Here is a 17482-nt window from a genome sequence, read left to right as displayed (position 1 = left end):
CTGAGAGTGCAATAGGTGAATCGAGGTTGGAGTGAAGGTGATAGGTCAGAGAGGAGGGTGGAGCGGATAGGTGGGAAGGAAGATTGGCAGGTGGGACAGGTCACGAGGACGGTGCTGAGCGGGACGGTTGGAACTGGTGTAAGGTGGGGGAGACGGGGAATGAGGAAACTGGTGAAGTCCATGTTGATTCCATGGGGTTGGAGGGTCCCGAGGCAGAAGATATGGTGTTCTTCCTCCAGGCGTCGAGTGGTGAGGGAGTGGCGATGGAGGAGGCCCAGGACCGTCATGTCCTCGGCAGAGTGGGAGGGGCAGTGGGTCATAAAGTGGGCAAGCCTGAGTGTAGCAGTGAGGCCTGCGATTCCAACAAATGGAATCAGGAGAGAGTTTCCTCATTTCCCCTCCCGCCGACCCTACCCCAGTTCCAACCTTCCAGCTCAGCACTGTCCTCATGACCTGTCTCACCTGCCAATCTTCCTTCCCACCTATCCACTCCACCCTCCTCCCCGATCTATCACCTTTACCCCTACCTCCATCCACCTATTGCACTCTCAGCTACCTTCCCTCAACCCCACTCCCCTCCCATTTATCTCTCCACCCCTGAGGCTCCCAGCCTCATTCCTGATGAAGGCGTCCATTCCAAAACGTCGATTAGATTAGATTAGATTACAGTGTGGAAACAGGCCCTTCGGCCCAACAGTCCACACCGACCCGCCGAAGCGAAACCCACCCATACCCCTACATTTACCCCGTACCTAACACTACGGACAATTTAGTATGGCCAATTCACCTAACCTGCACATCTTTGGACTGTGGGAGGAAACCGGAGCACCCGGAGGAAACCCACGCAGACACGGGGAGAACGTGCAAACTCCACACAGTCAGTCGCCTGAGTCGGGAATTGAACCCGGGTCTCTGGCGCTGCGAGGCAGCAGTGCTAACCACTGTGCCACCGTGCCTGCTCCTCGGAGGCTGCCTGACCTGCTGTGCTTTTCCAGCAACACACTCTTGACTCTGAACAGTGGTGAGGTCAATAATAATGAACGTGCATGTCGTGTGTACCAAAGATATCTGTAACCTGAAGTTGGATCTCTGCATGGAGTTAGCTCCCACAGGATTTGGGTTGGAGCCAAGAGGAGGAGGAGAGAGAACCAGGAGGGAAAACACTAAATTTGGCTGCATGTAGTCTCCCCCTTTCCCACCATGTCAAAAGGTTGAGTATTAAAAGCCCACTCCTTTGGTTTGATTTTGTTCTGAGACGATCTTTCATTGTGTGCTGAGAGTGCGCTGCACAATCAAGGGGGCTGTGGTTTGCAATGTGACCCCATAAAGAGGAAGTATTAAATGGAACTATTAAATGATGATCACAGGACAGCTTCTCAGTTTTCTGGCCAATAATGACCCTTTAACTAAAATCACCAAGAGATTGCCTGGTCTTTATCACTTTGTTAGATTAGATTAGATTAGATTAGATTACTTACAGTGTGGAAACAGGCCCTTCGGCCCAACAAGTCCACACCGACCCGCCGAAGCGCAACCCACCCATACCCCTACATTTACCCCTTTACCTAACACTACGGGCAATTTAGTATGGCCAATTACCTGACTTGCACATCTTTGGACTGTGGGAGGAAACCGGAGCCCCCGGAGGAAACCCACGCAGACACGGGGAGAACGTGCAAACTCCACACAGTCAGTCGCCTGAGTCGGGAATTGAACCCGGGTCTCTGGCGCTGCGAGGCAGCAGTGCTAACCACTGTGCCACCGTGCCGCCCACAGTGCATGTCGTAGTGTTAGGTAAAGGTTATTGACCTCACCACGTGTTCTTTTCGGGAGCTTGCTGAGCATAAATTGACTGTTGCATTTCCTACATTGCAATTAGTAGAACTATTCTATTGGCTGGAAAGTGCTTTGAGATATCCTGTGGTCATGAAAAGCTGGATGTAAATGCAAAGTTTTTGTTGTGCAAAAGAGTGTCGCTTGCTGACAGCCTTCCATTCCCATGCACTTGCTGAGGCAGCATCATGACAGCTGAACCTTGGCCACTCAGGAGCAACAACACAATGATGAGGAGGATGCTAGTCCTCTCTGGAGACCATCAGCTGTGGTGAGACATTGCAGTGCTGATGTCACTTGTTGCTCAGGACCCACTTCTGTTGTCTTACACTGAGGAACAGGGAAAGGGAAAGACTTCCCCTCACACACAGGAAGGAAAACAAGTTGAACATCTCCTTCCTCAACCCACCACAACAAACAATTCTCACAAAGAAAGGAAGAGCATAGATCTCACAGGGTCGAACAAACAGGGCAATTACAGTGCTGAGAAAAACAGGGCAATCATCAGGCCAGCAATTGCATCCTGCTATATCACTGATCTTAACCCTTCAGCTCCAATAAAAAATCAATACTGATCACTATAACAATATACATAGTGCAGGCAGATTTACCTTGTGCCATTCTTGGTTCTGTACAGAGTATTTTCAATTGTTCAATACCTTGAAAAAACAAAGTTAATGGTAGCAAATGAAATTCTAAACCTTAAAAATAAATTAATTAACAAGATTTCATTTGTAATGTGAAAACGGAAACTGAAGTCTTTGTGAGATGTTATTCCAGGTGAGAGTGATATATTCAGTCCTGGTTATTCCCTGCATATGGAGCTCACATGCTTGCTGCAGGGAAAGTGCTGTTGGTGTGTGATGAAAAGAACAATGACTTACTGCTGATCTCACAGGAACTCCGAGTGTCAGTGATAACCCTGACACCGAGACATAGAGCCATTACTATACGGAAGGCAAATAAGCACGCCAGCATTTAAAGAAATTGCTGATTTTACATGGAACGTACTAAGGGGTGGGCAATGGTAAGACCCTAAGATCTAGGAGCCGCAACAGGCCATTCTGTCCATTGAATCTGCTCCACCTTCAACGAGATCTGATAATCGCTGAACTGATGATCCTTAATTCTACTTTCCTGTCTTTTCTCCACTACCCTTGATTCCCTTACTAATTAACAGTCTGTTTATCCCAGCTTTGATCATACTTAACCCAGCCTCAACAGACCTCTGCAATAAAGGATTCCACAGATTTACTGATCTCAGAGGGGAGAAATTTCTCCTTATCTCCATCTTAAATTAACATAGGCCATAGAACAGTACAGGCCCTTTGGTCCTCGATGTTGTGCCACCCTTTCACCTTACTGAAAGATCAAACTAACCAACAAAGCTTACATTTTACTTATCTAAGAGTTGCTTCAACGTCCCTAATGTATGTGTCTCTACTACCACTGCTGATAGTGCATTCCACGCATCCACCATTCTGTGTACCTCCGACATCTCCCCTAAACCATCCTCCAATTACCTTAAAATTATACCTCCTTGTGATAGCCATTTCCACCCTGGAAAACGTCTCTGGCTATAAACTTTATCTATGCCTCTCATCATCTTCTTTACCTCTATCAAGTTGTCTGTCATCCTTCTTCACTCCAACGAGAAAAGCCTTAGCTCCCTCACCCTTTCTCCATAAGCCATGCCCTCCAGTCCATGCAGCATCTCAGTAAATCGTCTCTACACTCTTTCTAAAACTTCCACATCCTTCCAAAAATGAGGTGACCAGAAATGAACACAATATTTCATGCGAGCTCTCACCAGGGTTATACAGCGACAGTATAACCTTGTAGCTCTTAAACTCAATCCCCCTGCTAATGAACACCAAGACACCATACGCCTTCTTAACAACGTATCAACTTGGGTGGCAATTTTGAGGGATCTATTGATACAGACCCTCTGTTCCTCCATACTGCCAAGAATCCTGCCTTTAACTCAGTAATCTGCATTCAAATTAAATCACTTCACACTTATGCAGGTTGAACCCCATCTGCAATTTCTCAGTCCAGCTCTGCAACCTACAACAGCCCTCCACCAATTCTCGTGTCATCAGCAAACTTACCAATCCTTTCACTTTCTAATCCAAGTCATAGAGATGTACAGCATGGAAACAGACCCTTCGGTCCAACCCGTCCATGCCGACCAGATATCCCAACCCAATCTAGTCCCACCTGCCAGCACCCGGCCCATATCCCTCCAAACCCTTCCTATTCATATACCCATCCAAATGCCTCCCAAATGTTGCAATTGTACCAGCCTCCACCACTTCCTCTGGCAGCTCATTCCATACACGTAGCACCCTCTGCATGAAAAGGTTGCCCCTTAGGTCGCTTTTATATCTTTCCCCTCTCACCCTAAACCCATGCCCTCTAGTTCTGGACTCCCCGACCCCTAGTGAATAGACTTTGTCTATTAATCCTATCCATATGCCTCATGATTTTGTAAACTTCTATAAGGTCACCCCTGTGTCTTCTATGGGCCAACCAATTCTGTATCCAGACAGCCAGATTTCCCTGTATTCCATGCCTCCTTACTTTCTGAATGAGCCGATCATGGGGGACCTTATCAAAGGCCTCGCTAAAATCCATATGCACCATATCCACTGCTCCACCTTCATCAATGTGTTGTATCACATCCTCAAAGAATTCAATAAGGCTTGTGAGGCATGTCCTGCCCCTCATAAAGCTATGCTGACTATCACTAATCGAGTTATGCTTTTCCAAACAATCATAAATTCTCTCTCAGAATCCTCTCCAATAATTTGCCCGATGTCAGATTGATTGGTCTGTAATTCCTAGGGTTACCCCTATTCCCTTCCTTGAACAAAGGAATAATATTTGCCACCATCCAATCATCTGGTACTACTCCAATGGACAGTTAGGATACAAAGGTCATCGCCAAAGGCGCAGCAATCTCTCCCCTCGCTTCCCATATTAACCTTGGGGATATCCATCCTGGCCACGGAACTTATCTCTCCTCTTATTCTGAGATTATCCCCTCTGGTCCTAGACTGCCCCAGAAGAGGAAACAGCTTTTCTGCATCTACCTTGTCAAGTTCCTCAAGAATCAAGACCATATAATCCCTACAGTGTGGAAACAGGCCTTTCGGCCCAACAAGTCCACACTGACCCTCTGAAGTGTATCCCACTCAAACCTATTCCCCTACCCGATTACGGTACTCCATATTTACCCCTGACTATAGCACCTAACCTTCACATCCCTGAACACTATGGGCAATTTAATATGGCCAATTCACTTAACCTGCACATCTTTGGATTGTGGGAGGAAACCCGTGTAGAGGCGGGGAGAATGTGCAAACCCTACACAGACAGACAGTCACCCAAGGCTAGAATTTAACCCGGGTCCATGGCGCTCTGAGGCAGCAGTGCTATCCACTGAGCCACCGTACTGCCAAAATGATGTCTATTTCAATAAGGTCACCTTGCATTATCCTAAATTCCAACAAGTACAGGCCAACTTACAAACATCTCCTCATGAGACAGTCCCATCATCCTACTGAACCTTCTCTGGACTGCCTCCAATGCCTGTAAATCTTTCTTTAGATGGGGCAACCAAACGGTTTCACAGTAGTCCTGCTATGATCTAACTAATCAATGCCTTGTATACTGCTGAGACTTCAATATTTTTATATTCCATTCACTTTGAAATAAAGTTTGACAGTCCTAATGTCTTCTATTATCCCATGCTAAATTGAGATGCAAGGTTTTTTTTATATATAATTTATGCACAAGGACTCCAAAATCTGTTTGTGCTGCAACTTTGTCATCTTTTTCCATTTAAATAATATTCAGCTCCTCTTCTTCCTGCTAAGAGCATAACCTAACCATAACCTCACATTTTTCAAGATTACATTCTCTCTCTCATTTTCTTTACTACTCACTGAACCTACATATGTTCCTCTACAGCCACATTCTCACCACTTGCCTTCCCACCTATTTTTGTGTTATCCACAAACCTAGCTATGGTACATTAATGCTCCTCATTCAAATCATTAATGTATATTGTAATTGTGGCCCCAGCATTAATCCCTGCGATACTCCACAAATTACAGCTTGCCATCTTGAAAATGCCCCACTTTAACGCAATTTTTTGCCTTCCATTATTTCACTAAACATCTTTCCATGCTAATATACCGTACGCAATATCATGAGTTCTTATAAACAAGGCAAATATGTGGTACTTATCAACCATCACCTGGAAACCCAATTGCACTACACCTGGTTCCTCTGCTCATTACCTCCTTGAAGAATTCTAATACATTTGTCAGGCATGATTTTCTCTTCATGAAGTCATGTTGTCAAAGCTTAACAGTATCATATGTTTCTAAATGCTGTGCTATTACATGCTTTATAACAGAGAAATATTTTCCCAATAACCGGTGACCTATACTCCTTCCCTCTGGCTGTTCTGAAGGAGTTTTCCAGAATCTAACGATGTATTCACTGTCACTGCAGTTACTTCCTTTAATATTCCTGGATGCAGCCCATCAGGTCCAGGAGATTTATTGTCTTCTAGTCCCACTAGTCTCCCTAGTATTCTCATTTATTTCCTCCCGAACCTTAGCATTATGTCCTTTCATTTAGCATTCTTATCGTCTTCAACTTGAAAACTGATGCAAAGTATTTCTTCAACGACTTTGCCATTTACTGGTTCCCCATTATTTCCCCAGCTTCATTCTCTGAGGTGCCTATCTTTACTTTGGCTGTTCTCTCAATTTTTATATAGACGCATCCCTCTCAAATCAAATGCTGATTCTACCATAGAAGATAGAATGTTACAGCGCAGTACAGGTCCTTCAACTCTCGACGTTGTGCTGACCCATGAAATTAATCTGATGCCCATCTAACCTACACCGTTCCAATATTATCCATATGTACGTCCAACACCCATTTAAATGCCCTTAACATTGGCGAGTCTACTACTGTTGCAGGCAGGTCGTTCCACACCCCTATTACTCTGAGTAAAGAAACTACCCTGATATCTGTCTTAAATCTATCACCCTTCAATTTAAAGCTATGTTCCCTCATGTTAGCCATCACCATCCGAGGAAAAAGACTCTCACTGTCCACCCTAACTCTCTCATTATCTTATACATTTTGATTGAGTCACCTCTCCACCTTCTTCTCTCCAATGAAAACAGCCTCAGTTTCCTCAGCCTTTTCAGGCAAGACCTTCCTTCCATACCAGGCAATTTCTGAGTAAATAGGATTTATAATCATCTGGAGAGGAATAATTTGATTAGAGATAGTCAATACGGTTTTGTGAAGGGTTGGTCGTGCTTAACTAACCTTATTGAGTTCTTTGAGAAGGTGACAAAACAGGTGGATGAAGGTAAAGCGGTTGATGTGGTGTATATGGACTTCAGTAAGGCATTTGATAAGGTTCCACATGAAAGGCTATTGCACAAAATACAAAGTAAATCTCCTCTGCACCCTTTCCAAAGCTTCCACATACTTCCTATGATGCAGTAACCAAAACTGTACGCAATACTCCAGGTGCGGCCTTACCAGTGTCTTGTACAGCTGAAGCATGACCTTGTGGCTCCAAAATCACAGCCCCTACCAATAAATGCCAACACACCATATGGCGTCTTCACAATCCTATTGACCTGGGTGACAACTTTCAGGGATTTATGAATCTGGACACTGAGACCTCTCTGTCCACTGCCAAGAATTTTACCAGTAGCCCAGTACTCTTCATTCCTGTCATTTCTTCCAAAGTGAACTACCTCACACTTTTCCACATTAAACTCCATTTGCCACTTCTTCGCCCAAATCTGCATTGTATCTATGTCTATTTGTAATCCACAACATCCTTCAGCACTATCCATAACTCTGCCGACCTTAGTGTCATCCGTAAATTTACTAACCCATCCTTCTACGCCCACATTCAAATCATTACAAAACCGAGAAACAGCAGTGGCCCCAAAACAGATCCTTGCAGCAACCCACTAGTAATTGAGTTCCAGGATGAACATTTCCCACCAACCACCATCCTCTGTCTTCTTTCAGCTAGCCAATTTCTGATCCAAACTGCTAAATCAACTTCAATCCTGAAACTCTGTATTTTGTGCAATAGCCCACCGTGTGGAACCTTATCAAACGCCTTACACAAGTCCATATTCACCACATCAACTGCTTTATCTTCATCCACCTGTTTTGTCACCTTCTTGAAGAACTCAATAAGGTTAGTTAGGCACGACCGACCCTTCACAAAACCATGTTCACTATCTCTAATCAGATTATTCCTTTCCAGACGATTATAAATCCTATCTCTTATAACTTTTTCTAACAGCTTACCCACAACCAAAGTAAGGCTCAGTGGTCTATAATTACCAGGGTTGTCCTGACTCCCCTTCTTAAACAAGGGGACAACATTTGCTATCCTCCAGTCTTCTGGGACTACTCCTGTTGACAATGACGACATAAAGACCAAGCCAAAGGCTCTGCAGTCTCCTCCCTGGCTTCCCAGAGAATTCGACGGTAAATCTCAATCGGCCAGGGGTCTTAACTATTTTCAGATCTTGCAAAATTGCTAAAAGCTCCTCGTTGTCAACCTCAATCCCAGCTAATCTTGTAGCCTGTATCTTCGTATTCTCACTAACATTGCCCTTTTCCAATGTGAATACTGATGAAAAGTATTCATTAAGCATTTTCCTTATGTCCTCAGATTTCACACACAACTTTCTACTCCTATCTTTGGTTGACCCTAATCTTAGTCTACTCATTCTTTTATTCCTGATATACCTATAGACAGCCTTAGGGTTTTCCTTGATCCTACCTGCCAACAACTTCTCATGTCACCTCCTGGCTCCTCTTAGCCCTCTCTTTCGATCTTTTCTGGCTAACCTGTAACTCTCAAGCCCCCTAACTGAGTCTTCATGCCTCATTGTCACATAAGTCTGCTTCTTCCTTTTGATAAGAGATTCAACTTCTTTAATAAACCATGGCTCCCTCTCTTGACAACTACCTCCCTGCCTGATAGATATATACTTATCAAGGACCCGCAGTAGCTGTTCGTTGAATAAGCTCCACATTTCAAGTGTGTCCACATTTCTGCAGTTTCCTTCCCCATCCTATGCATCCTACCATGTTATGGTTACTGTTCTCTGAGGGACTGTTTATTCTGCGTCCATTCATTAAACCTGATTCATTCACTTTTCCAGATGCAAAATTGCCTGACCCCTTGTTGGATCCACAATATACTGTACTAGGAAACAAGGTAAAAACAATGACTGCAGATGCTGGAAACCAGATTCTGGATCAGTGGTGCTGGAAGAGCACAGCAATTCAGGCAGCATCCGAGGACAGGCAAAATCAACATTTCGGGCAAAAGCCCTTCATCAGGAATAAAGGCAGAGAGCCTGAAGCGTGGAGAGATAAGCTAGAGGAGGGTGGGGGTGGGGAGAGAGTGGCATAGAGTACAATAGGTCAGTGGGGAAGGAGATGAAGGTGATAGGTCAGGGAGGAGAGGGTGGAGTGGATAGGTGGAAAAGGAGCTAGGCAGGTCGGACAAGTCCGGACAGGTCAAGGGGACAGTGCGGAGCTGCAAGTTTGAAACTAGGATGAGGTGGGGGAAGGGGAAATGAGGAAACTGTTGAAGTCCACATTGATGCCCTGGGGTTGAAGTGTTCCGAGGCGGAAGATGAGGCGTTCTTCCTCCAGGCGTCTGGTGGTGAGGGAGCGGCGGTGGAGGAGGCCCAGCACCTCCATATCCTCGGCAGAGTGGGAGGGGGAGTTGAAATGTTGAGCCACTGGGCGATTTGGTTGATTGGTGCAGGTGTCTCGGAGATGTTCCCTAAAGCGCTCTGCTAGGAGGCGCCCAGTCTCCCCAATGTAGAGGAGACCGCATCGGGAGCAACAGATACAATAGATGATATTAGTGGATGTGCAGGTAAAACTTTGATGGATGTGGAAAGCTCCTTTGGGGCCTTGGATAGAGGTGAGGGAGGAGGTGTGGGCGCAGGTTTTACAGTTCCTGCGGTGGCAGGGGAAAGTGCCAGGATGGGAGGGTGGGTCATAGGGGGGCGTGGACCTGACCAGGTAGTCACGGAGGGAACGGTCTTTGCGGTTGGCGGAGAGGGGTGGGGAGGGAAATATATCCCTGGTGGTGGGGTCTGTTTGGAGGTGGCGGAAATGTCGGCGGATGATTTGGTTTATGCGAAGGTTGGTAGGATGGAAGGTGAGCACCAGGGGCGTTCTGTCCTTGTTGCAGTTGGAGGGGTTGGGTCTGAGGGCGGAGGTGCGGGATGTGGATGAGATGCGTTGGAGGGCATCTTTAACCACGTGGGAAGGGAAATTGCGGTCTCTAAAGAAGGAGGCCATCTGGTGTGTTCTATGGTGGAACCGCTCCTCCTGGGAGCAGATACGGCGGAGGCGGAGGAATTGGGAATACGGGATGGCATTTTTGCAAGAGGTAGGGTGGGAAGAGGTGTAATCCAGGTAGATGTGAGAGTCGGTGGGTTTGTAGAAGATGTCAGTGTCAAGTCGGTCGTCACTGATGGAGATGGAGAGGTCCAGGAAGGGGAGGGAGGTGTCAGAGATGGTCCAGGTAAATTTAAGGTCAGGGTGGAATGTGTTGGTGAAGTTGATGAATTGCTCAACCTCCTCGCGGGAGCACGAGGTGGGGCCAATGCAGTCATCAATGTAGCGGAGGAAGAGGTGGGGAGTGGTGCCGGTGTAATTACGGAAGATCAACTGCTCTACGTAGCCAACAAAGAGACAGGCATAGCTGGGGCCCATACGTGTGCCCATGGCTACCCCTTTGGTCTGGAGGAAGTGGGAGGATTCAAAGGAGAAATTGTTAAGGGTGAGGACCAGTTCGGCCAAACGAATGAGAGTATCGGTGGAGGGGTACTGTTGGGAACGTCTGGAGAGGAAAAAACGGAGGGCTTGGAGGCCCTGGTCATGGCGGATGGAGGTGTAGAGGGATTGGATATCCATGGTGAAGATGAGGCGTTGCGGGCCAGGGAAACGGAAGTCTTGGAGGAGGTGGAGGGCGTGGGTGGTGTCTCGAACGTATGTGGAGAGTTCCTGGACTAGGGGGGATAGGACAGTGTCGAGGTAGTTAGAGATGAGTTCAGTGGGGCAGGAGCATGCTGAGACAATGGGTCGGCCAGGGTAGTCAGGCTTGTGGATCTTGGGAAGGAGGTAGAACCGGGCAGTGCGAGGTTCCCGGACTATGAGGTTGGAAGCTGTGGGTGGGAGATCTCCTGAGGTGATGAGGTTCTGTATGGTCTGGGAGATGATGGTTTGGTGATGGGTGGTGGGGTCATGGTCAAGGGGGCGGTAGGAAGAGGTGTCCTCGAGTTGGCGTTTGGCTTCAGCGATGTAGAGGTCAGTGCGCCAGACTACCACTGCACCCCCTTTGTCCGCTGGCTTGATGGTGAGGTCAGGATTGGAGCAGAGGGATTGGAGGGCTGCGCGTTGTGAGGGTGAGAGGTTGGAGTGGGGGAGGGGGGTCGACAGGTTGAGGCGGTTAATGTCCCGGCGGCAGTTGGAAATGAAGAGGTCGAGGGCAGGTAATAGGCCAGCGCGGGGTGTCCAGGTGGATGCAGTGTGTTGGAGGTGGGCGAAGGGGTCCTCGGAAGGTGGGCGGGAGTCCTGATTGTGAAAGTAAGCTCGGAGGCGGAGGCGACGGAAGAATTGTTCGATGTCACGGCGTGTATTAAATTCATTGATGCATGGACTAGGAAACTGTTTAAATACAGTCTCTGAATCCTTCCTCATATCTACCCTTTGACAATAAAGCCTCTTACAGATCAGCAAGGCCTCCTATTTGTGGAACCGCAGGTGATACTAAATGAGTATTTTGCATCAGTATTTACTGGGGGAAGGATATGGAAGATGAAGAACTGTGGGAAACAAATAGTGACATCTTGAACAATGTCCATATTACAGAAGAGGTGGCGCTTGATGTCTTGAAATGTATAAATGTGGATCAATCCCCAGAACATGATCAAGCATGCCCTCGAAATTTATGGGAAGCCAGTGAAGTCATTACTGGGCCCCTTTCTATATCATCGATAGCCACAGGTAAGGTCCCAGAAGACTGATGTTGGCTAACGCAGTGCCACTAGTAAGAAAGGTGGTAAGGAAAAGCCAGGGAACTACAGACCATTGAGCCGGGCACCAGTGGTGGGCAACTTGTTGGGGGGAATCCTGAGGGACAGGATGTACATGTATTTGGAAAGGCAAGGATTGATTAGGGATAGTCAGCATGGCTTTGTGTGTGGGAAATCATGGGTCACGAACTTGATTGAGTTTTTTGAAGAAGTAACAAAGACAATTGATGAGGGAAGAATGGATGTGACCTATATGGACTTCAGTAAGGCATTCGACAAGGTTCCTCAAGATAGATTGGTTAGCAAGGTTAGATTACACAGAATAGAGGGAGAAGTAGGCATTTGGATACAGAACTGGCTCAAAGGTAGAAGACAGATAGAGATGGTGGCAGGTTATTTTTCAGACCGGAGGCCTGTGATCAGTGGTGTGCCACTTTTCGTTATTTATATAAATGATTTGGATGTGAATATAGGAGGTATGTTAGTAAGTTTGCAGATACAACAAAATTCGACATGTAGTAGACAGCAAAGAAGAATACCTCAGATACAACAGGACGTTAATCAGATGGGCCAAGAAGCCAAGGAGTGGCAGATGGACTTTAATTTAGATAAATGTGAGGTGCAAAAGGTCCTGGAGAATGTTGCTGAACAAAGAGGCCTTGGAGTACAGGTTCACAGTTCCTTGAAAGTGGTGTCATGGGTAGAGAAAGGCATTTGGTATTTGGATCTTTATTGGTCAGTGGAATGAGTATAGGAGTTCAGAAGTCATTTTGCAGCTGTACAGGACATTGGTTAGGCAACTATTGGAATACTGCATACAATTCTGGTCTTCCTGCAATATGAAGGATGTTGTGAAACTTGAAAGGGTTCAGAAAACATTTACAAGGAATGTTGCCATGGATGTTTGAGCTATCGGGAGAGGCTGAATAGACTGGCACTATTTTCCCTGGGGTGTCAGTGGCTGAGGCATAACCTTATGGAGGTTTATAAAACCATGAGGGGCATGGTTAGGCTAAATAGACAAGGTCTTTTCCCTGGGGTGGAGTAGTTCCAGAACTAGAGGACATAGGTTTAAGATAAGAGGAGAAAGATTTAAAAGTGATCTGAGAGACAATGTTTTCACGCAAATGGAATAAGCTGCCTGAGGAAGTGGTGAAGGTTGGTACAATTGCAATGTTTAAAAGGCATCTGGATGGGTATATGACTAGGAATAGGACTTGGAGGGATATGGGCAGGAGGCTGGCAAATGGAACTAGATTTAGGATATCTGATCGGCAAGGACAAGTAGGACTGAAGAATCGGTTTCCGTGTTATATGTCTCTATGACAACGATTTCTTGTTATCGTACTTATTCCATCCCATTCTAACAAAGCCACCCTCCCACCATTTCCTTCCTGCTTGTCCTTTTGAAAAGCCACTACTCTTGAATATTTAGTCCCTAATTTTGATCTCCTTGTAACTATGTTTCCATAATGGTTGGAAGATCATTCTGTGTTATGAATTCATTTAATTTGGTCTGAATACTGCCTACATTCAAGTAAACAGCTATTAATTTTTATTTCTGACCATCTTTTCGCCCATTTTGAACCTATTCGCTGCTGTTTTTCTGGGTTCCACATTCTGTCTGACTCTCATGTGTGAGATGAGGGATGGAAAGAAATTAATATTAATGAAGAGGTAGCATTCAAAAGAATAACTGAAGGATGATAAATGTCCGAGGTAAGATGGGCTACATGCCAGCATGTTAAAGAAGCTGGCTATTCATACAATGCTGGGCATTTTGCAAAGTTCCTACAGGGTGCACAGTAGAAAGGTATAACCCCAATAGTTCTGAAGGGTCTCAAGAGGGAGAGAGAAAGCAGACATCTACAGACCTTTCAGTTTGACTCAGCAGTAGAGGAAATATTAGAATTTATTATAAAGTGCATGATAATTAGGCACTTAAAATAATGCAATGATTGGGAAGAGTCAACAAGAAATTTTGGATGACAAATCTGTTGGCAGATTTTGAGGCTATTATTTGTAGTATAAAGGAGAAGCAGCAAATGTGCATTTGAATTTTCAGAAGTGTTCGGATATGATTCCACATGGGAAGTTAGTGAACAAAACTTGGTGTGAATGGCATTGGGGTAATACACGAGTATGGATTGAGAAACAAGAACAGACCATAGGAATAAGACACTCATTCTCAGCATGGTAGGCTATTACTAGTGCAGTTATGCAAGGATCAGTACTAGGACCACAGCTGTGCACAAATGAATCAATGGTTTGGGTGTGTGCACCAAACATTACATTTCCAAACTTGTTGATGAACCAACTCTAGGTAGAATTTAAGTTGTGAGGAGAGTACCAAGGACACTTCAAGGGACTTGGGCAGACTAAGTGAATGGGCAAGAACATGGCAGACAGAATCTAGAATTAAATAAGTGACATTATTAGGAGGTCAATACTTGTAGAAAAAGCATAACAACAAAGTATTTCTTAAACAGTAGGTGATTGGTAAGAGTTGATGCCCACAGGACTTGGTGTCTGTGACCATGAGTCACAGAAAGTTAACCTGCAAATGCAGTGAGCAACTTAGGAAGACAAATGGTCTGCTGGTCTTCACTGTTAGGGGATTTGGATACAGGGAGCAAGACGTCTTGCTACAGTGATACAGAGTTTGGCAAAAGTGTATCTCGAGTATTGTGTGCAGTTTTGGTCCCCTTATTTAATTAAGGAGATACTTGTCAGAGAGGGAATGCAATAACAATTCACCAGACTGATACCTGGGCCTGTATTTTCCAGAGTTTTGAAGAATGGAAGGCGACCTCATTGAAACTGACAAAATTCTTATAGTTGGATGTGGATACGATGTTTCCACTGGCTGAGGGATTTAAAACCAGGGAGCAGGCCACAGGATAAGGGCATGGGTCTGGAAGAATCGGAAAGGATTAATAATTGATTGTGTGCAATAAGCTCCACCTAATATAATGATGTCATGAGGCATAAATGTAAGTAAGATCCGTTGTGACCCAGATCCAAGACTAGGTCCTCCCAAATCTTTGTAGTAACATAAAGCTGATTCTTATAACCTATAAATAGTTAGAGGAGCAATAACTACATTTTTTTTGTTTTGTTTGCAAATTAATCATAAGAAATTTTGCAGCAGCCTCCATAAATAACAATCCCCAATTTACTGCAGTTTTTTGAAGGAATTCTTAACATGGAGTCTTTTTCACTTCATCTTGCTCCTTCATGATCAGTCCACACTGCCACTGGATTCATACTCAGACCCTCTTCTCCATCCTTGATACACATTCAGACCAAGGTGATGCATTTTGGAGGATCGCATTTCGGTGTAAATTATACACCGCAGGACCTTTAGGAACATTAACATGCAGACGGATATGGGCACGCAGGTCCACAATTCCCTAAAAGTGGCAGCACATGTGACCAAGGTGATTAAGGAGACATATGGCGTGCCTGCCTTCATCAGCTGGAGTATGGATTACAAGAGTTGACAAACCACGTGCAGCTATATAAAACCCTTGTTCAGCCACATTTGGAGTAGCGTACAGTGTTAGTCACCACACTACCAGAAAGACATGGAAGCTTAGGAGAGAGTGCAGAGAAGGTTCAGCAGGACCTTGCCCAGTTGAGGGCATTGGCTATGAGGAAAGTTTAAAAAGTTTAGGATTGTTTACACTGGAAAGACAGCAGCTAAGAGGAGACTCGATTGAGGTCTACAAAATTATGAGAAACAGATACCTAGACCATTGGGATACCTTCTGGGGAAGGTGGGACCTGTACATGAAGTACGGGTTGCACCTGAACTGGAGGGGCACAAATTTCCTGGATGTGAGATTTGCTCGTGTGATTCGGAGGGTTTAAACTAGATTGGCAGGGGGGTGGGAATCAGAGCCACATATCTGAGAGGGGGACAGTTGCAGATGGGGCAGCGACAGGATGTAGTGAATCTATCGGAAAGGTTTCTCGTGATGAAACAAAGGGATTGGTCAAAGTGTGTCTGCTTCAATGCAAGGAATGTCAGAAATAAGAGTGACGAACTTTGAGCATAGATCAGAACTTGGGGATACAATGTTGTGGCCATAACGGAGACAGGGGTTTCACAGGGGCAGGGATGATCGCTTGATATTACAGGGTTCAGAACGTTTACAAAGAACAGGGAGGGTGGAAAACGAGGAGGAGGTGTGGCATTGCTAATCAGAGAGGGCATCACAGCTACAGAAACAAAGGTTATTGAGGAAGATCTGTCTGCTGAGTCAGTATGGGTGGAAATCAGGAACAGCAAGGGAGCAGCCAGCTCATTGGGGGTTTTCTACAGACCACCTAATAGCAGTAGAGAGATTGAAGAACGCATAGGCGGGCAGATTCTGGAAAAATGCAGAGGGAGCAGGGTTGTAGTTATGAGTGATTTAACTTTTCCAATATCGACTGGAACGTCCTAAGTGCAGATGGTTTGGATGGAGCTGTTTTTGTCAGGTGTGTTCAGGTGGGTTTCCTTACTCAGTATGTAGACAGACCGATGAGGGAAGAAACCATTTTGGATTTGGTGCTCGGCAATGAGCCAGGACAGGTGTCAGATCTCGTGGTGGGAAAACACTTTAGTGACAGTGATCACAACTGTCTCACATTTACCATAGTCTTGGAGAGGAAAAGAAGCAGTTACCGAGAGAAGATATTTAATTGGGGAAAAGGAAATTATGACGCTATCAGACAGGAGTTGGGAAGTACAGACTGGGAGCAATTGTTCCACAGAAAGGGCACAGCAGACATGTGGAGACTGTTTAAGGAGCAGTTGCTGCAAGTGATGCATGCATTTATTCCTGAGACAGGTAAGAAGGGGTAAGATTAAGGAACCTTGGATGACGAGAACAGAGGAGCTTCTCATCAAAAGGAAGAAGGCAGCTTACTTAAGGTGGAGGAAGCAAGGATCTAGCACAGCTTTAGAGGATTACAGGCTTAACTTGAAAGGGGCTCAGAAATGGACTGAGGAGAGCTGGGAGGTGGCATGAAAAAGGCTAGGCAAATAAGATTAGGGAGAACCCAAAAGCATTTTGCTCAAATGTGAGGAAGAGGAGAACGATCAGGGAGAGGTAGGGCTGATGAGGGATAGTGGAGGGAACTTGTGCATGGAGTCTGAGCAGATAGGGGAAGCCCTTAATGAGTATTTTACTACAGTTTTCTCTAAGGAAAGGGACCTTGTTGTGAATGAGAACTTTGAGGAGCTGGGATACAGGCTTGACCAGATCAAGATTGATGAAGTTGATGTGCTCGAAATTTTGGAAAACATTAAGATTGATAGGTCCCTCGGCCAGACCAGATTTATCCTCGGCTGCTCTTGGAAGCAAGAAAGGAGGTTGCTAAGTCGCTGGCGAAGATCTTTGCCTCCTCACTCTCCATGGGAGTTGTACTGGAGGGTTGGAAGGAGGCAAATGTTGTTCCTCTTTTCAAGAAGGGGAATAGGGAAATCCCTGGCAATTACAGACCAGTCAGTCTTACGTCTGTGGTCA

The 17482-nt window shown here is 45.5% G+C and overlaps 1 protein-coding gene across 5 annotated transcripts in view; it reads right to left on the bottom strand.

The window, feature by feature from the left end:
• Positions 1-17482, bottom strand: part of exd3 (exonuclease 3'-5' domain containing 3) — a 451102-nt gene that overhangs the window by 393966 nt on the left and 39654 nt on the right. For 3 of the 5 annotated variants that reach the window (XM_087998598.1, XM_087998601.1, XM_087998599.1), the window contains one exon: positions 2445-2492. The exons of the other annotated variants lie outside the window; for them this stretch is intronic. In XM_087998598.1, coding sequence (XP_087854724.1) covers positions 2445-2492 — 48 coding nt within the window. The remainder of the gene's footprint in view (positions 1-2444; positions 2493-17482) is intronic. 5 annotated transcript variants of the gene reach the window in all.

This window comes from Chiloscyllium plagiosum, unplaced genomic scaffold (genome assembly GCF_037043375.1).
Source record: "Chiloscyllium plagiosum isolate Xiang-an unplaced genomic scaffold, Cpla_swu_hap1 HiC_scaffold_21, whole genome shotgun sequence".
In the NCBI taxonomy this organism is placed as follows: Eukaryota; Metazoa; Chordata; class Chondrichthyes; order Orectolobiformes; family Hemiscylliidae; genus Chiloscyllium; species Chiloscyllium plagiosum.
Note: the sequence above shows the minus strand (reverse complement) of the source record. Positions and strands in the feature narration are given on the sequence as shown.